Source organism: Pyrgilauda ruficollis, unplaced genomic scaffold (assembly GCF_017590135.1).
Source record: "Pyrgilauda ruficollis isolate IOZ18807 unplaced genomic scaffold, ASM1759013v1 scaffold21, whole genome shotgun sequence".
NCBI lineage: Eukaryota > Metazoa > Chordata > Aves > Passeriformes > Passeridae > Pyrgilauda > Pyrgilauda ruficollis.
The window spans coordinates 10,896,075-10,917,070 of record NW_024520318.1 but is presented as its reverse complement, the minus strand read 5'-3'; the positions used below and the strand labels follow the sequence as shown (position 1 = coordinate 10,917,070).

General features: G+C 43.3%; 1 protein-coding gene across 1 annotated transcript in view; it reads right to left on the bottom strand.

Moving 5' to 3' along the window:
- OSTN (osteocrin) overlaps positions 1-6,640 on the bottom strand; it is a 38,501-nt gene extending 31,861 nt beyond the window's left edge. Inside the window, exon 1 of the mRNA XM_041467853.1 lies at positions 6,464-6,640. Within this exon, the coding sequence (XP_041323787.1) occupies positions 6,464-6,490 (27 nt within the window). The 5' untranslated portion in view covers positions 6,491-6,640. The remainder of the gene's footprint in view (positions 1-6,463) is intronic.
- Between the last annotated feature and the right edge of the window lie 14,356 nt (positions 6,641-20,996).

The window sequence follows — 20,996 nt, the reverse complement described above, 5'->3', positions numbered from 1 at the left end:
CTATTTAATTTTTAACCAGAATCTATTGGCCTTTGGTATGTCAAGTCAGCCCTTTAAAGTCACATAAATAAAAGGTACTTATCTTTCACTGAAGCAGAAAATATGCAGTTTTCCTTAATCATTGCTGTCAAGAATCTGCAGCATTCCCTTTTACATGACTCATGAAATTTTGGGATGCTCATGGGCATAGCAATATGCATATTCCTGACAGTCCTGACTCCCACCTTCCTCTTTTTTATCAGCTGAAGTGGCTAAAGCTGCTCAAAAAAACCCCTCTTTTGGTATTTTTAACTTGAGAAAAAACAAACTTTGTGCAATGATCTAGAAAAGACAGAAAACAGTTAGAAGAGAGTTTGCTACCAATAATTAGGTATTCCAGAGTATTAAGGAATGATTATAGAAAACTTTGGGTGAAGGTGACAAGATGGTTTGTCTGGCCCAGAAAATGGACAGATGACATTGGGTGTCAATAAATGTGAAGTGATGCACACAGGAAGAAACAACCCTAAATCCTTCCACTTTGTCTGCATAGCACAGGGCTTTGAGCTGACTGTTCCTGATCCAAAATGAGCACCAAGAGGGGGTTTGGCAGGGCTGGCTCTCAAAATGATTGGTTCCAATGTAACAGCTTGGGATCTCGAATTGAAAATGACAGAAAATATGCTTAAAAACCAGAAAGGACCTCTTTTTAACCAGAGTGTATTTTAACAGTGGAACTCCTCACCAAATTACGTTCTAGGTGCCAAAAGCTTACACAGATTCAAAAACAAAGTCACCAAAGGAATATCCCTCAAGGACTATTAAGCACAAAATATTGTGTCTGGTTCTAAAATCCCCCAGCCACAAATTGCTGGAGGCTGGGAGAATGCTTGAAGGAAGTGACAAATGTGCTTGCAGGATTGGCACTGTCAGAGTGAGTATCCTGAGCGAGACAGATGCCTGGGCTGACCTGGTATGACTGTTCTTGCACTTTTATATCACATTTTCCTGTTGCCGTGTTCTCAGAAAAACCTAAAAATCACTTAAAAATGATCATTTGCATGCACACACACCCCATATTTTGTTCAATAGACAGAGCTGGCATGGCAAATTTCAACACAAAGACTTAAAGTTTAGGAAATTCAATAAGCAACCAAAGGAAGGGAAATGATAAATGTTTACAAGTTAAATAATAGACAGAGTTATCTGCCCTACCTTTAATTTTAAAAAATATTTTGAGTTAAAGTAGGTAGCACATATCAACAATTTAGGGTAATACAAAATACAGCAATTATATAACTGCTCATGAAGTGAGCTAAAGAAATTCAGAGAAAATCTTAAAATTTAAAGAAACTCAAATATACAGACACATGAAAATAAATACATATTATGCATCCAGACATAGTGTGGTGACATTTGCAATGTTTCCCGCAGCCTAAAAGACTCTAGTGGTTTTAGAGATATCCTTTGCAGTAAAAATTCAGAATCCTAGTAAACCTAATATTTGTTCCTCCATTTGGTTGGAATTTCTTGTGCACACATATATGCAATGTCTTTGTTTGAAAGGCCAATGCCAATTAAATGTAACTGCTTCCCCTGTGGACTTAAATCATGGCTGGATGCTAAATTTATGTACTTCTATATATAGGCTGTTTATAAGTAATTCTTCTTCAGCAGTTGCACCTTTTCCACGTAGTTTAGAATAGAAGCTGCCCTTGTTCTCTAGCACAACTTCTACCAAGAAAGCACCAGAAGAAAATCATTACATTTAGCAGGCACCTCCCTTGTTTAATGGCGTAAAAATGTCTTGGTGCCAGTCCTGTGCTTGGCATACAGGGAAAGGTTAAATAAATTAAACATCTGCAGCCCAGCTAGTGAAACAAACACCAAACACCAGTGAAATGCTACAGGACATGTGATAACCACAGAGCAGCACAGGAGAAATGGAAACCTAATGATGGAAGGGCACTGTTTAGGATAATTTGTAGTCATAGAATATGCTTTAAAAGTAAGAGCAGGAAAAACCATGCTGGAAATATTTCCTAATGGGGAGACCTAATATGCTGTGGAATAATTACCGAAGAGAGAGGAAGGAAGTCCTTTTTACTGAGTCATTTCTTTCTGGACTGGGCAAAGCAGGGAAAAAATGTGCTGGCAGACAGAAAGACTACCAGCTCTGCTGTTCAGAAGCCTAAGACATTTCTGTTCTCAACAGCAGCAGTTTTATTCAGAGCAAAACCAAGCTCATGAAACCTTTTTTATTGTGCATGAAGAGATGAGTGACTTCTGTAATCTCCCCCTTCTCTTCCTCAGATTTAATACATTTACATACATTTATGGCTCCTTCTTAAACTGCATTTCCAGAAGAGAGGTTTCCAGGGCTGCAGTCCATCTGATGATGTGTGGCAAGAACAGAGGCAGCTTTATCAGGAACTTGTCCGATCAGGCTCTGGCCAAGCATGACTAGTTTAATGTGACAGATTATAGAATGAAAGGAGAGCGAGAAGGGAGGAATAACAAGTGCCAGGGAAAGATTAGATTCTCCACATTTCTGCATTTATTGACCTTTTCTTCTCCAATATACCATTAGTTACCCAGATTTACAGCTCGAGATGGCAGGCAAGCTGTCAGGCGCACTGCTTAGGTCACTGATGATGTTATGAACTCTACTGGAAACTGATTTCATTAAGCAAAGCTATGTGGCTTGGCATATGATATAGCAAATATCTAACTGACATTTTAGTTGCTCTTCATACAATTCCTTTGTAATTAGTGAGGTCATTTTAATAACTTTTTAGGGCCTTAAAAATTTTTAAAAATTGCATGTTGGGTACCAACAGCTGGTATACAGCATCCATCCCTGATGAACAGTCAGTGTACGTGAGTGCAGTCTGGCATCACTGTACATAAATCTGTAGACCAATCTGCAGAGAAGCAATATTTTATACTGAAGTTTCTTGAAGGCTCACTTCTTTAGTTTTCTTTCAGTATCCTCTAGATCAAGTATTCTGTCATAAATTGGACTTGAGTTGCAATTTACTCGTTAATAAAATACCACCTCTGGGACTTAATCCAGAGCGCAAGTAAAGAACCTAACTGCTGCTGGCCAGCAGGACACCAGTCTGAAATGATGCAATAGTCTACAACAGTGTAAGCAGGATTTTCTAACCTTTAGACCCACATTTCTGAAGGAAAAATCTATCCTTTTTTTAAAGCACATGCAGGTCTGTATCTTTATTCTGAGCCCAGGTTGCTACTGTGTGTTCACTTTACTCATTGCTGTCATGGTTTAACCCAGTCAGGAATAAAGCACAACAGTCACTCAGTCCCTGACCCCAGCAGGGGAATAAGAAGCTTCCAAGGGTAAAAGTAAAAAAATTTATGAGCTAAGATCAATTTTATAATTGAAATAGGATAACAATAGGATTCTCAGAATGAGAACAGGTGGGCACATCCTCCCTCTCCCCCAGGGTCCTTGCATAGCTCAGGCTTCAGCAAAGCAGGGTGTACATGAGCAAACACACTCACACAACTCTAATGTCCAAATACTCCCAAACCCAAATGACATCAAGATTTTCTTTAATTGTTGTATTTTTAAACCATTGATTTTCTCGTGGTGGAGGCCCGAGAACCATTGGAGACCTTGGGGGGTGGAGGGGTGCCAAAGACAATTGCAGCCTGGGAACATTTGGCAGTTGGACTGTGTGATTTGTTTTTTCATTCTCAATTTTCGTTTTCCCTGTTCTCCTTTCAGATCCTCCATTCTGGCTTGCTGCGGTCTGCAATTGCCCTGATCTAGAAACTGCAAGCCCAGACTGCATTGCTGCATCAGTCCCTGCAACTGAGAGCCAATGCAACAGTGAGCAGCAATTTGAGATACCAGGAATGCTGCCTTTAACAGCCTGCACTCACTAGCCCCAATTCCCATTGAACTTTGAAGGCCCAGGTTTGCTCCTGTTTTCCCCCTTTCAGCTTTAACTGCAACTCCTGGTTTATATGAGGAATATAGTTTGGAATATGGGATTCATTTCCTATTCTAAAGAAAGAAATAGGAAAGGAAAACCACAGTTTGGATCCAGCTATCTTGCAGGCTGAAATTCTGTTCTGAATTTTTTTCCTTCCCATGCTGCAGCCTCCTCTGCTCCTTCTGCCTATTTTCAGATGAAATGCTGAGATGCTGAAATTCAAACTACACAAATGTGCATCATATCTATCACTCACAGACTGTGTTATCTTCCTGCCCATCCTTCCTACATCAACGTAAAATCCTCTGGGTGCCTGACGCAGAGAAGACTACCATGCAAGTGTGTCTGGAATTCTGCACAGAAGAGGGTAAGTGCTGCAGCAGCTGGTTCTTGAGGCTGCTGCCCACCATGGAGATGTGCAATGCACTTGCACTCAGTCCCCAGCTGATGTGCCAGCACAAAGGAGCAAGACCCCTCCTTTGGAAAAGATATAAGGTGTGAGGCAAATGATGTTGATCAGCTCCAGCTGGCAGAGAGTCAGGACTCCCTACCAGCTGCACACAGAGGGGAGAGCTGAAAGAGAATTTGGGATCTCACAGGCGTTCACCATGGAGAAGAGCTGAGAACAAAGTCCTTTTACGTAATAATCTTGAGGCATTGTCAGCAGCAGAGGTCTGAGGGAATGGCTAAAGCAGGAGAAGGACATTACAGGTCCTAATAAGGAGCAATCACATAATTGTTTGGGACAAACTGGGGCTGAAGCTCCTCCACAGAATCTCATCAACATGAGCTGCCTTGCCAGGGACTGAAGGGCCACATACAGCCTTCATGCTCTCAGAACAAGAGATGAAATGGCATAGGTGGAGGGCCTGAAGATTCCCATTTCCTGCAATTCTTGCAAAAGACTCTCTGTGGCCACTTTGTAATCAGTTTGGTGCCATCTCCTTTCTGAACTCTTTCGTCTTTTCCTCATGAGTCAGCTCCTGCAGTACCTGAAGCAAAATAGATCCACCTTTTGGATAAGAGAAACCTTGTCCTACACACTGGTTTTATCTTTAGCAACCTGAGCCAGCAAGATACCTAAACACCAGGTGGGTTTTCACAATCTTGTTAAGAGAGCAGGAAGGAGAAGCCCAGCTGGAAGGCAAAGCTCAGATAAACACTTCATGGCAGAGCATGAGCATCCTTCCTCCACCCCTGCTGTCCCCAGCAACCTTCCAAGACTTGATCCACTAACAGCACACAGCATGCAAAACACTTGGAACCCATGGTCTTATTTGGAGACTTTGTCTTATTCCTCACCCACGTTAAACCTTTATTTGGTGAGCCTTACCAGCAGTTTCACAGCACTTCAGTCCCTTCTTTCAGAAAGGAGGAAAATACTCCATCATCTGGACATGCCACAAACATGAAACGAGGATCAGCTTACATGAACAAAGTAGAAGGACGCTGCATCTGTGCCTGTCCAAATTATCTGGCAAAAACCAAGTATACTGGGAAAGAACAGATAGACCAGGACAAAAGAGAGGAGTTATTTCCTCACAAAACGCATTCTTAATAAATAACTTGAATCACTTTGCTAAGAATAATTGACTGGAATATTGGACTTAAACTGTTTAAAACTTTTATTTTCCACTTGCTCTTCACGCACAGATTCTGTGACAATTTAACTTTTTTTTTACTGGATTGGGGGACCAGAATTACACCGCAGCATTGCACTATTAAGCAACAAAATTACCATTGTTCCTCTTTGTGTGCCTCCTCTCTGTTTTAGCTTTCTTCACTGGTATGCAACACATTTCTATCCAAACAGAAATCCTAAAATGCATCTGCATGGTAAGATATAAAGTGCCCTGCATGGCTGATCAGGACATAAACAACCACAGCAAAAGTTGCTTGCTAACCTCCTCCCCCTCAGCAGAAGAATTAAGTCAAGAAGGCACTTCCTCCCCTCACCCCATCCCCTCATTTTTCCTCTTCCTACAACCTATACAGCTCCCACGTACACAGTTTCATTTGCAGAAGTTTTCAGCTCATCCCTCTGTGTCACACATCTTTGGGTGATACCAGCACAATTTAATCACTTAAACAAATTGTGGGTGCTTGCACTGTATTCCTGTCCAGAGCAAAGCTCCTGATGGCATGCAGGTTCCATCAGCAGCCACACACCCTACAAACTGCCCAGGCATAGAAAGCAGATTTCTTTGCCATCTTCTGGGGCTTTTTCTTTTCCTCACCAGATCCGTTGTCAGAGGAAGGGAGTCCAGAGCTTATTTCCTTCCACCAGAGGACTGCTTTCACTTTGCTACATTAATGGGAATTGCAGGTGCACTTCAACCCAAATGTTCATTTCTTCAAACAGCAGAAAAGGCTACATGCACTTGGGGAGAAAAAATATCCATCCGTTCATGCAATCTTAGCTTTCAAGGGGAAATGTGCAGTGGAAATAGAAGGAATGATAGGGGAAATTAAATTAAAATGCAGGAACAAGAATATTAGTAACAGGAGGGAACTTTTACCTGTGGTGCTTGCCAAAACGCTTTCATGGTGCTCAGTGAGAATACACAGGTGTACAGGAAGCCCAGCAGACTATCCAAATACGATGCCAAGTTGCCAGGTTCCAGGGAAGTTGTCCTTCAGCTGTAGCCTCAGAGAACTTAGCGGCTCAGTCGACTCTGATCCGGGTGCTCCCTTGTCCCTTCTTTCCCCAGGCTGGCAGGACAGCCCCTGGGGCATTCCTGCAGTATCTCCTGCTCTCCTGCCAAAGGCTCTGTGGCACCTTCAAAGGCAGCGCAGGGCAGCACTCCCTGGCACGCACAGGGTGCTCTGGTAAGGCTTCCACAGGCACTTTGTGACAAACAACATGGGAGGCTGTTTGCTCTGACAGTCCAAGTTGCTTGCTTAGACCTGCAGAACTGCCCAAGCACTGCCAGCCTGCACTCAAATAATTTTTAGAGCCTTACTACTACTGCACTTCCATTTCCAGATATTTCACCAGTTCCTTGTACAGCAGCATGAAAACATCCCTATCTCCACAGGTCACCTGCCTAATATACCTGGATTGTACTTACATTGGCAGAGAACAGCCAATGTTTGAACACCCAAGGCCACACTGCTGGTGTTTCAGTTCATATAAAAAACCAGAGAATTTGCTAAAATACCAATCACGCAAATATTGTAAAAAAAAATATTTTCCCTCCTTTTCCACTCCTTCCCATAAGTTCACTGGAGTGGCAAGGATTCTGATACAGACACCAGCCCTTAGAATAAAACTTGGCAAGTTCCACATCACTCAGTGCTGCATGACATTAACAGCTTCCAGCCATACCACTGACAAGAGGAAAATAATTCCTTCTGTTACCAGTGACCTTCCAAGGTAGTGTGCTAACAGTCTTTCTTTATTTAATTGATTTTCCCAAATCATCATCAGAATTTCTGGTAATAGGTTCATTAGTCTCACAACGAAGAGATGATTAATACATACAGCAAGACAAGAGCAGGAGGAGCTGCAAAGAACATGAGCACACAAAGATGCTGTGATGTGAATGACGGATCAGCCTGGGTCACAGGTGCTGCTGCCCAGTGTTGCTCCCCCCTCTGTGCTGTCATGAACTGGGGTGCAATCAGGCTCACTCTCATTTGGTCTAACTGACCATTACCCAGTCTGATCATGGTCTGATCATGGCTCTGGGCACAGAATTTGTTCTTGAAGACTTCACAGTTTTTCCACTTAGCTCACCACATGCTGATGACTTGCACCCAAAGAAGCCCAGTTACTGTCACTGCCCACACTCATCTCTGCTGACCAAACTCTCCCTGCCACCACTTGTCCACACCAGGGAGAGCAGTGCTCATGCTGAGGGAGCTTCCTTGTGGGGCTGGCACAGTCCCACAGCAGATGAATGTGAATAACCCATCAGTGAATCAGTACTGCTGAAAGACATGCAGAAGCCATTTGCATGTCCAGGCTACCATGGCTGAGCCCCACGCTCTGTGTGACGCTGTGCTGTGTGACACAGCTGCACCAGTTTGTTCAGAGCTAGCTCAGGTCTCTGACTTGGGACTCAGCATGGTTCACACTAGCCCATCCAACTCCTTGGCAGCATCCTGCAACACTGGGGGTGTTTCAATAAGGATTTTTTATGGGAGTGATCTGTTTTGTCCCAAATTCCCTAAGGTCTCTCTTGTTCTCTCATCACCTTCAAATAAAGAGAAATGCAACCGAAAATTTACAGCCTTGGCATTACCTGAAATCACTATTTTCTCATTTTTGTCAACTCCACATCATTCCCCCCATCTGTAAGTGGCTATAGTGGAGATAATGTCTCTTCATAAAGTCTCCTGATTGGTTTGTTTAGAATGCAAACCAATCAAAGCACATGTTCATGAAAATTGTCTTACTTTCTCCAGTAAAGAGCGGCAACTTTAGGAGCAGGGTTTGCAACAACAGAAATTTAAAAATCAATAAAATTGTACTGAAATAACAATTGCTGATATCATGGTTGAAGACTTAGACCAAGGCCATCTATCCTCTCCAGTAAAGAGAGAGGCAACTTGGAGCAGGGTTTGCAACAACAGAAATTTAAAAATCAAAAAAAATTGTACTGGAATAACAATTGCTGATATCATGGTATTGTAACCTCTTGAAGTCTTAGACCAAGGCCATCTATCTCTGCTTTCATTCCTTCATATTTCTAATTTCACTCTACTTTATCTACACCCTACCAGACTGTGGACTCTCAGAGTGTTATTTTTCCATTTCTCTTACATGGTGGGATGGTAGAGAACAAGTATCACAACAAACTCCTCTGTGCATCTCCGAATCTCGAGGAGACAGGAGAACACCCAGAGCAAGAGGCCCCAGGCTCAGGGGGCTCAGCACCATCTGTGCTGCTCTCCTGCCATGGTCACGTTTAATGCTTTCCTGAAGCTACACCTGCATGCCAAAGTGGACAGATTCACAGCCTCAGGACTGGAGAGAAGCAGTTTTAATGCTCTCGTGCAATCTTCCTTGGCTTGCTTTTGCTATTTGTAGTATCACTATGGAAACCAAACGTGACACTGGTGATCTTTATTTAACATTTGCCTTCCCCAGACATGATCTCAGCTAACTTGTGTATCACTTAAGCCCTGCCCATTCTTTCCCATACAAATACCCAGGAAATCAGGTTGAACTGGAAGGCAAGGGATGATGGCTTGAGGTTAATTTTTGTGTCCTGTCCATGGAGGGCTCCAGGCCTTTGGAGCTGCAGCACCTGTGATGCTAACACAGTGCATGGTATGTTTGTTATAAAGATAATAATAACACCTCTTGCTGGAAGGTCTCACTGCACTTTACAGTGTAAAGTTGCATCCAACTTTACAGCAGTGGGATGTAATTACCTACCAGAAATGGAGACAAAGGGATGGGATGTGCCTTCTCTAAGGTCATTTACCTAATCTGGAGCAGCCACCAATCTTAAAGTTCAGGCTTCCATGTCCCTACCCAATGCTTCCTCCAAATCAGCCTGACAATAAAAGATACTGTCCTAGAAGAAAATACAGCAAATTCTTTCTTAAATCCAGGCTCAGCTCTACCCTTCCATAGCAGCTGACACTTTCTTTTCAAAGCACTCACCTTAATTTGTCAATAAGATGATCATTGTGTGCTAGTGCTTGGTGTTGGTTACTGTCTGTGGAAAAGCGCGGTTTTAGTTTTGTAAAATCTGAGGGGGGGGAAAGAAAAAAACAACAAACCAACCAAATCAGAATTCTACTTTTGATTCAAATTCCTCCAGAAATTATTCTGGCCTGCTTCTTAGCCTGTGAGCCAACAATGGGTAAGGGATGAATTTTTCATGGCAATATTGAAGTACAATTAGCATTTTCTGAGCTTGATATTCTCTGCACTTTTCCTCACAATTAACCTCTTTGCTGGGGATATGTGACCTTTCCCAATGCAGAGGTGGATTCACACCACGGCCAAGCTCTGTGACCACCCACAGAGCTACAACTCAAAAAGTTCAACTGATTGACACAGAGAAACAGCAGCCACGCAGGGCAGATCCTTGGCTTATGTTCAGGCTGGCCCTCCTGCATCTGGATCCAGCCACAGGGTAAGGCAAATGTGAATTTATGTCACTTTTTACAGAGTGGCCAGTGGCACCAGTAAGCCACCATGCAGCGCCCAGCCTGGAGGAGCCACCCCTGTGAGAGCTCTCACCTCTCTGAGAGTGCAGATCTGTCAGACCCAGCTTAGCACACAGCAAGGGAAACTTCACTAAGGCAACAAGACCTTACACGAAGGGAGAGCTGAGCACCTGCATCAAGACAGGGATCATGACTCAGTGGTCTGCAATAATTTGTCAAGTCACAGCAACGTGAGAATCTATCTAAATTCAAGTGATTTCACAATAGTTACAAAAGAAGCCCAAAGCACAACAGAATGAAAAGCTTCTCTCTTTCCCAGAATCTCAAATACCAAGCCCAGGTTCCCCTCCCTTCATCCCCTGATAATAAAAAATAGCATTCAGGTGTATCCTTTTATCAGAAAACCAGTACTTCTCTAATTGCTCCACCATAAGAGTCTTTAAAGTATCATCCATTTAAACAGCTCCCAAAAGCACTGAATCTGTACTAATGAAGATTAATAGCAGATTTGCAATAACAAAGCTTGGAAAGGGTACTTTTAGAAATTAACATCTCACCAAAAATACATTTTCAGCTGTACATTACTAATTCCATGGCCGTCCAATGCAGGGTTTCCTGGACTTCAGAAATAAAGGTATTGCAGGCTGTGGTGTATAGGACTAGATGGGACCTCAGTGTGGCAATTCCTGTGCAAGACAGGACTTCCCTGTTATAGGATTTGCCATGTTATCAAAGCACTTATGCAATCTCTTGAAAGGGAAATATAGTGGAGTTTTACACAGCTGAGAATCACTATTCCACCTTGCAGCATGAAGCTGCTCTGCACAGGTAAGTGATGAATGGGAAGAAAACAATTCTGCCATTTCTGGTGCCATTTGGGTTTACAATGCTCATTTCCTATACACATATCTAAGGGTGAGACCCTGAGATTGAGCTCTATGTTAGGCACTAAGAGAACTGTGAATTAAATTAGTTAGAAGCTGGATGCTTTCATCACACCTGGAAATTATGTGAGGCCATTAAGTGTCTGGTGCCATTCTAAATGGTTTGCTACACCTCATTATTCATGCATATTCCTTAGGGGTTACAAGAATTTAGCGTGTAAGAGCTCGCAGTGAAATCCAGCCCCACTGCACTGAGGAAAAGGATAGGCATCAATATTGAATTTTCCAGAAATCTGAACCTAAAACTTTTCGCAGGCTTTGCAGAAAGTAAAAAGAGTGGGGGCAGGATGCCCAGCAGCTGCCAGCCCCAGCACACAGCAGTTTTGCTCTCCAGTCTGCTCTGGCCCAGCCCAGCAAACGCTCGTAGGGTGCAGAGTGGTTTGAGTCTCAGCCCTTGGTGGGAAGGAGCAGCACCACTGACAGAATAACGCCCTGCAGGCAGCAGCAGAACTTGCTTTGGTTAAAGGCTTGATCCCACTTTGACCACAGGCAAAGCTGGGGGGTCTTGCAGCCCGCTGTTACCCTGAGCAGCGGGCAGTGGGGCCTGGCAGGATGAAGTGGAATTGGAGTGAGTTTCTGTGGAAAATATCTCTGTAGATACAGTTCTCTGTGGGCCTGGCTATGGCAGAATTTAACCCCCAAGAAGCTCTGCCAGCCACGGCTGCTGTGAGTAAACCCTACACTGCTGAGAAAGGACCCATGACAGGGGGTGAACAGCAGCTTTGCAGAAAGGGGATAAACAACTTCAGCTGAACTGCAGCAACAGGAGATGGCCGAGCACCTTGTCCAATTTACACTGAGTGCCCAGGGCACTTACTGCAGAGGATATTAGGTCCAAAGGACAAAAGACCATACCCAGAGAGTCTTACCTCTGGATTTCAAGTGTTCTCTAACTGCAGAGCTCCTACACAATTCACCTTTCCAGGTATCCTGCCAAAGACATCCAGGCACGGATTATGGGACAAAGCCCAGAGAAACAAAGAACTGCTAGATATTAAAGGTGGAAGCTGATTTCCCTCTGTTTCTCTTGTTAGAGAGGTCAATCCACCTGATTTCTCCCACATGTTGTTCCTGCTCGGGCTGACACTTGCATCACTTGCAGCCAAAGAGGAGCATCACTGGTAATCTTCCACGTTTGGCAGCAGGCACACAGACAGCAGGGCTGACTAAATGCCCTCAGTAACTTTTGGTTTATGTATGAGTCGACAGCACTCTGACACTTTCAGGAGGTATTAAATACCTCATAGAATCAGGCCAATAGCCAGGGCACAGATCTAGCACACAGAAAATAATAAGTGGAGTATCTCCTTGTAACCACAGCAACTTGAAAAACACAATGAAAACAGTGCATATCCCTGCAGAATTACTGAAAATGAACAGACATACATTTGTGAAATAGTGAAATAAATATTATAATGATGCTCCTGAATTGCAGAACAGACCCTACTTCATGCAGATGTGAATGTCAGAAAGCCAGATGCTGTCTGTTGATACTGAAACTTCCTATAATCCCCTAAAATTTGTTGGATAACATACAGGAACTGATTGTACCAAAGCTGAAAGGAACAAGAACGGCCCTGACACTTACAGAACTAAACACAGAGCAATACTGATAGCATTTCAGAACTTGCTCTTAATCAAACTTTAATGTTTGGGGTTTTTTTAAGGCATATTTATTTACTTCCATGGATTGTGTGGTAGAGACCTCATCCACATTACCAGAGTTTGCATCAAGACAGACATGGCTTCAGAATGCAATGCTAAGACAGAAGGGTAATTGAATGTCTTGAGATAGGGACTCTGATGCAGAAAATATGAAATTATTACACACTCCATCAAGCTCCTCACAACAGCTGCAGAGCAGAAACTATAAACTAATTCTTGGAGATAAAATATGTGATCATAATAAAAAAAATACAGTAAGAACAAGAATGTCTGTGGTCAGAACCAAAGTGACAACGGTTAGTGGAAGGCCCTCTTGAGTCTTGCTGAGTTACAGCTTTCTCATATTGTGTCCATCTAGTGATGAGGCCAAAGGAATTATTTTCTGGATCAATCAGATACTACAGCAATACTTAATTTAGTCTACCTGAAGTTCTGCACTGAGCCTGCCTGATTTTCTTATCACAGTCAGGGTGGGGACACATTCAACTGAAAAGTGGATGAAGCTGAATCTTTATCCAAAACTTGAATGAAAGCCATGAACTTTTCATTAACATTTTCCTCCCTAATGGCTAAAATTTCTGTTTGCACTTCATTGATTTCAGACATTACTCTTATTAAAGGTAGGCATTACCATGAAGATATGAATAGTACCAGGTTATGAAGAAGTTTGCAGCAGTACAGAGCTCTTTAATCTCTGGGTTTTCCTAGAGACTAAAAGAAGCCTCAAATACACATAAAAACTGATGATGATAAATAACCTGTGCTGGGTTCAGTTTACAAGAAAAAAGCCCAGTATTTCAAGACAATCCATTTGTGAACTGTTCCATGGTAACAGCAGGAAAACCCAAGGGCATGGCATCATTGTGCTTATCACTATTTGTCCCAGTTTCACAGCATCCAAGATTAAACATGGGCCAGGAGGAATCCTAGGAGATCAGACTGATCCAGATACTTTCAGTGCTGCAGATCCCAGACCCCTCTTGGCCAATTCATACTTGAGCTTTGTTGCCTTTCCACAAGGAACCTTTGCTGGGAATTGCAGCTCACACCAGACAGATTTGCACATACGTGTTGTGTTTCACTGGTAAATCCACTCCAACCTCACCAGATCCTTCCAGAGGCTCATAAAAGAGGACAGAGATCCCTGCTTTATGGGAAATGGACCACTGAGAGACCAAGTGAGACTCCCAAAAGAAAACACACAGCATGCAGTAGAGCCAGAAAAAGAGTCATCGAAACTAAGTGTTGTCAGGTGTTCATTGAAAATCTGCAGTTGTGTTTCCCACTGGAGAGCTTCTGATCCTAAACCAGTGATCCAAGGGGAACACAAATGCCACACACTGTTAACAAGGTCTGTTTCCATCATAAGCATACATTTATCTCATCACCCTCTCTCTCGGACCTGGATTTTTTCACTGTAAGTCACTAACATGTCACAACAATTTCCTGAATTGATGCCAAAGAAACTGCTGCTTGTGATTGCTTTAAATATGTCAAAGCTCTGCCTTAATTTTTGGTTTGTTTGTTTTTTTTAAAAATATCTTCTACCTGATAGCTTTCGCCTTAGACATGGCAGTTCAGTAAGAACACAGGCTAAAGCAATTTTTCTAACATATGAAAGTCCTTCTTAATTTAAATGTAGTGATTCTTTAAGCAAAGTAGCTGAGAAAAAAAAAAAAAAAGATAGATGAAAACTGTGGTGACAATCACACATCAGGGGAATAACTCTGAGGCAGGTCCTGTTTTCTGCAGAAATGTATGCGCTGGCAATGGGGAGTGCCTGGTGCACAATGTCCTTGAATCACTTCCACAGGAAGAAAGCCAGGGCAGGCTTTCATTCTGGACTTCCAGCAAGACTCCCTCCATGCTGCTGGGCTGCTCTCTTCCAGGTACTCATCCCCTGTGAAATCCGGGGCTGAGGACACTGCTGCAGATGCTGCAGAGCAAATCACTGGCAGAGCCCAGGAGACAGTTCTGTGCTGACCAGACTAAGAACTGCCTTCAGACATTTCAGGAACAATTAACAGGGCTTCTGCTTCCATTTATTTTTAATTCCTTTCTAGCTTGTCTTCTTTTAAAAATGTAAACTTGTGAGGCAAGAACCAAATTAAGTCCAATTGAGTAATTCAATTTATCAAGGGGTAAAAAGCCCCCAATGAATCAGATAGTCCCACACAACAGCTCATTTATATTCTAGACAAAGTGATGCTGCAAACTCAGCACTGACTACCCAGTAATTTAGAATAAAACACATCAGAGAGGCATGGTAATGGTCACCTTATCTGGTGCTAAAACAAGAGAAGTGCTTTAGTCTCTTACCATGTGGAAAGCTGAAAATGTACAGGTTGGAAGAAAATGTCCCCAAACATACTTCTGGTCTAACATTAATTTAAATGGCAACAGAATTTCCTTTCACTGCTGCTGTCATTAAAAAGCTGTGTGGACTGAAGGGAACCTGACCAGTCAAATCTGGGAATGAAATTGGGTCGAGGCAAATAGACCATAAAGGTGGCAAAGACCCAGTGAGACTTAAAAAAAAAAGACCCAGTGAGCATTAAAAAACAAAAACAAAAACAACACAAAACAAACAAAAAAAAAAAAACCCACCAAAACAAAAAAACCCCCCAAAAAAAAAAAAAAAAAAACCCCCCCCCCCAAAAAACCCCCCAAAAAAAAAAAAAAAAAAAGATAAAAGGCTTTGTTTTAGTAATACAGATTAGGAACATTAATATAGATATATCTCTCTGAACTAATATATACATAATCATTTTTCATGTTGACAGCATCAGTTTAAAGATGACTCCATGGCTGTCAGCCAAAGGTTTGGAGAAGTGTTGGCCCAAATAAAGTCACTATTATGGAGACAAAACCACTCTTTCAGGTTATTTGGTGTTCATGGCAGCACAGATGTGATTTTTGCAAGGCTGGCTCTGTCTCTGTAGTTAACTCTGCTCTCTCCAGTGCAAAACTGATGCCTGCCAGTGCCAGTCTTCCTTCACTTTGGTCAAATGCCTCTCAGAGCTGATGCTGGCAAGCAGCAAATTCTCAGCTTGCTGCTCTCCCCTGAAAGAGTTTCTTTCCTCTGCCTTTCACCAGTGAGCAAAGGGAGAAATCTAAATTCAGTGCCTTAATCTTGCTGCTCTGGTGAAGTGCTCTATCACTCTCAAGTGCCACCAGATCTAAGCAAAGCCATACCAGCCCTCTGGAGTGACAGTAACCCTTTCCACATAAACAGTGTTCCAGGACTGATTTTTTCCATTAGGTTCTTGATCCTTTTGGCATGCATTGTTCCGACTTTATGAAATGAAATCTGAAACTTCCTCCTCTTGAGGAAGAAAAGGCTTTTGCATGCAACACAAAGCACTAGAGCTCCAAAGTGGCAGGGTCTGTGTGTGCCTGTCTGCACCAGGTCCCTCTGCCAGAGGGCAGCAGGAGCGCCCAGCAAGAACCTGCACATCAGAGGTCCCAAAGCAGCAAAGAGAAACATGCAAGCTACCCAGACTTTCTGCAGTGGAAGAACCTGCAGCTGACTCTCACTGTGCCTCTGAAGGTTTAGGTGGTGCAGCTTTGCAGAAGCAAAGGTGCCTTCAGCAGCCTGAGGAGCAGCATCGGGAGGAAGCTCAGGCAGGACTGTCCCAGCTCTCGGCAGGGTGGGACAGGGGGGTGACCTGGGGGCTCTCAAGGACATTCCTGCTAGCTCCACGTGTGGGGAAGGACCTGCAGCCAGAGCTCAGAGCACAAACAATGCCTCTGTGTTGGCTCCCTGTGGTAAGGAACGCAGGAAGTGCCAGATCTGATCAGTCCAACAGATAATTCCAACCACTGGCTCACAGGCTGGGACAGTGAATCACCAACCAGGCCAGAAACATTTCCTTCCATTAGTCAGGGGAAAGCCTCAAGAACGAGAGCTTATTCCACTTCTGGTTTTAATTTCCACTTTGTGGTTAGCCCTGAAAAACTAATAAACATTTAGTGTATCCACCACATAATTCTATGTTTGCCTGCCTGTAAAGGAGCTGTAGGGAGCAAACACTCACTCACAACAGACTTTAAATCAAACTGACAGTTATTTGTCTGCACCAAATAATTTTTTTTTTGTCCAGTGACAGCTTTTCAACCCCTAATAAATTTGAAATCAATTACATAAATGTGAAAACAGAACAGAAAAATAAATTTGCTAAAATATATGTGTGTGCTTATGTGTGCAGATTCAATGCAGGCTGGAAGTCTTCCCACAATTAATTAATTCTAGGTGGTTTCCAGTTTTTAAGAATGCTGCTCTCCTGAAGCCAGTCCAGCCACACAGTGGAAGGCTCCTGGAATTACATCAGCCTATTTCTGATCGCTTCCCATGTACTGATACTGAAACTCTCTTAAATTACCAAGATGCTGCTATTCTTCTGTAGCCTACAGGCTCACCCCAGGCTAACAGCCTTCAAATGACCTAAACTTAATACCCTTAACAGCCAAAAGCCCAGGACATGGTTTGGGCTGAACACCCCTTCCCATTTCCAGATCTTCTCTTCCTTCATCATTCACAAGCCTAAATAACACATGGCAGTTCACATTAAGCTGCCTTTCTGTGACAGTTCTGAGATGATTCCTCCAAGAGCTGCAACTCCCCTTGTGCAGCAGGTTTTTAATGAACTTTAGGAAGGGCTTTATAACCTCTCAGAATCAATCTGAGCCCCTAGAACCACTCCTCAATGACCTGCTTTTCAAATAAAGGTTTGTGGTTTTCAGCTAGAAAGATGCAGAGCTGTGCTGCATATCTAAGCATTTCTTGTAGTGAGAGAGGAAGGAATATAAAGACTGCCCAACCTGAGCTGGCAGCTGGGCTTCCCTAAAGGAGCAGCAGGGAAACCACAGAGTGTGGTGCAGAGGGTTCTGTAGGATACAGGAGCCTGAGCAAGGGCAGAGCCAGCACATGAAGGGATGCCATGAGCCAAGGCATTGCCACTATCTCTAGTTTCCAGCCAGGATGGTCTGTGTACACACAGGCTGCAGAATATCCTGAGGCTGTCCACGGGCTGTGCAGGGAGAAGGGCTGGCGTGGGAGGTGAGGAATGGACACAGAAGAGCTCGTTGGAGAGAGCTGGTTTGTGTCCATCACATCTCGTTAGGGGCCCTGGGTGGGATCCCTGCTCTGCTGACATCAATGGCAAAACTCCTGCTACTGTTCACCCTTGAGAGCTTCTGACACACGAGAAAACCTTCATAACCGCACAGGTGGGCATCCCTGTGATCTACAGACAGCCCACTGTCCCACCAGGGTGACACAGCCTTTTGCTGTATGTGTGAGTATTGTATTTGTGGGGACCCTCGTGGCAGGAAGAAACGATGAATCTGACTGCAAGATCTCAGAAGGCCAATTTATTATTTTATTATACTATATTATATTAAAGAATACTATACTAAACTATACAGAAAGGATACTTACTGAATGCTAAAAAGATAATAAAGAAAATTCATGACTCTCTCCAGAGTCCCAACACCACTTGGCCCTGATTGGCCAATGAGTGAAAACAACTCACACCAAAAACCCAATGAAACAATCACCTTGGATAAACAATCTCCAACCACATTCCAAAGGAGCAAAACACAGGAGAAGCAAATGAGATAATTATTGTTTTCCTTTTTCTCTGAGGCTTCTCAGCTTCCCAGGAGAAAAATCCTGGGCAAAGGGATTTTTCAGAACATATGAATGTGACATGTGAGAGGCTGCATCACAAGGGACAGAACCTAGTAAAGCACATATATACACACACAGATGCACTGTTGCCATCCCTACAGCAGCAGCATCCTCTAGAGCTGGTTAGGGCAGGAATCTGAACAGAATTCTCTGTGTTTAATGCACTCAAAAGAACTTCAGTCAAAGAACTTCCTCAATAAATGAGCTGCACCTTCATTTACAATACTCAATCAGGTTTAGAGCAAGCCACTGCAATGACCTGACTATAATTACAGCAACAGAAGACACTGATTGCAATACTATGGTGTTACACACTCATCACTAAACGTGCAACAAAGCATCTGCAGCCAGTCCCAGCACTCACACCCCATCATTCACTGGAGCTGGATGCAGGCAAAGTCTTTATTACCTTGACAGATTAGGAGGTCTGCAGGTGCCCAGCATGCCAAGAAAGCATTATGCTTTGTGCCACTGAATCTGAGAGAGGTGACACACATTACAGTAGATTACTGCCATGCAGAGAAAAGGCCAAGTTACTCACAGCTGCAGCTCCCATCCCACTCTGGAGCAGACTGTCTAACAAGGCAGCAGGAAAACAGGGGTGGATATTTAGCCAGTCCCCAGTTCGATTTATAAGTTAAATAATGCAAAATGTTGCTTGCAGTATTAAAGCCACAGTATCTTTCCCACAGGTCTGTTGCTCAGCCTTAACACACAATACTCCTGCCTCAGTTTCCCTTGGGTGAGCTGGCTAATTATAATTGATTGTACATCATCTTACAGATAAAATAACAGTGTTTGAACTAAATTGCAGTTTGGTTTTTGTGCAGAATTTTACACTGACTATAAATGCTGCTTCTGCAAATGATTCCCAAAACAAACCTGCAGCTTTACACTTCCTGCAATTCCTCACTGACTGGAATAGTGCTTTAGCAATTATATGGATGCTAAATGAGGACAAGCCAAGCACAGAGTTTGGGAAGGGTTTTAAAACTCTGATAAAATATGATTCATACTTTAACATTAGTCAGTCTTGCAGTTATGTAAATGTAAAGCAAAAGGATCCCTGAATATGTGTTTCTTACACAAGAAAGTTACAAGAACAGTGATTCAGGTTTGAGTACCAGGGAGATGTTGCACAATTCAAACCTGTGTTTACCTCAGGCAGCTCTCAGCATGCAGCAGAGCAGGGTAAGGCAAATGGCATTCTCTCTTCACGCCTTTCACATATTCTATACTGCACAGCAAATTTCACCCCTGGATTTCCACTTTTCAGAGTTACACTCTGAGATCACTTTAAAAAATATACAGAGGAATTAAACTCTAGACTTGATGGGCTGCTCCAGGAATATTTCTTTGCCAATAGTTTTCTGTGAAGTAATTGAAAACCCAGGATAACTGAGCCCCGTGTTGTCCCACTCAGATGTGCTGCAGTTAAGTGTTACTGCACATGGTCCCATCAGCTGGGGATGTGATCCAGGGACTTCTGATGGGCAAGTGCACCTGAACTGGTTTGCTGGCAGCAAAGTCTCCACAACCTCTTTGGGATTACATGGCTCCTGCAGTCCTCATTCCCCTTAGCTGGAAATACACGGGACCCTGCTGCCAGTGAAGAGTGGGCACCAGAAGGAACACAGCAAGGGCGAGCGGCAGGGGCTGGGAAAAACAGGGAGTCTTCTCTCTTCCATCAGACAGCTCTCCCACTAAACTTATCCCACAGCTCTGACACTCTCAGAGAGCCCAGGTGATGAGTTAGAAAGTAGTCAAAAGTAATTTAAAAGAACAGGCAAAAATTAATGCTTGCAGTATGCTTGACTGATGGCACACTGAGGTGAGAACTGCAGGAACAGGGACCACATCAATTACACTTCCAGTTTTCAAATACACTTATTCTGCCCTACTAGATTAAACAATCACTCATAGCACTCATAAAAAGATACAGGTTTTCCACAACTGTTCCTGTACTTGCTCAGCACTCACATGTGGCATTTCAGTCATTTCTGTTGATACCTAATGATCCAGCATCACACAGGCTTCTTCCAGGAAACGTGTATTTCTGCCTCTCTAGCTGTCCACAAATTAAAATGGGGTCTCAGAACAAAAGAAACCTGATCTGTGAGGAAATTCAGATCTGGATTTGAATTCCAGTCCAAACATCTGGTTTAAAGAAAATAAAATAATCACATACACATAACACATACAGAGATCTGCACTCCCCCGGGGTTCCAGACCAGGGGCTAGGATGTATTTTACCTTTATCCAGTAGTCTTCCTAGATAATATATTCTATTAATATATATTCTATTAATTTCTATCTTTACTCACAAAATGTTTTCAAAGAAAACGGTGTGTGTCTTACTGGGGCAAACAGGATAAAGCCAGGGAGGGTTCAGACACTGTGAAAAAGACTCCCTCCTCCCGGAGCTGCTCGCTGGAGGAGGGAGCTCTTTTCCCAGGGCTGCCAGGCTGGATAATTCCCTCCGGAGGTCACGTAAGACAAAACGCTGTCCCCAGAAAATCCCTGGCTCCTGGGAATGCCCGGCCGCGCTCCGCTCCGCGTGTGCCGCGCACGCCGCGCCGCGAGATGGGGCTGTGCGCGCACGGACAGACGGACACGGGACAG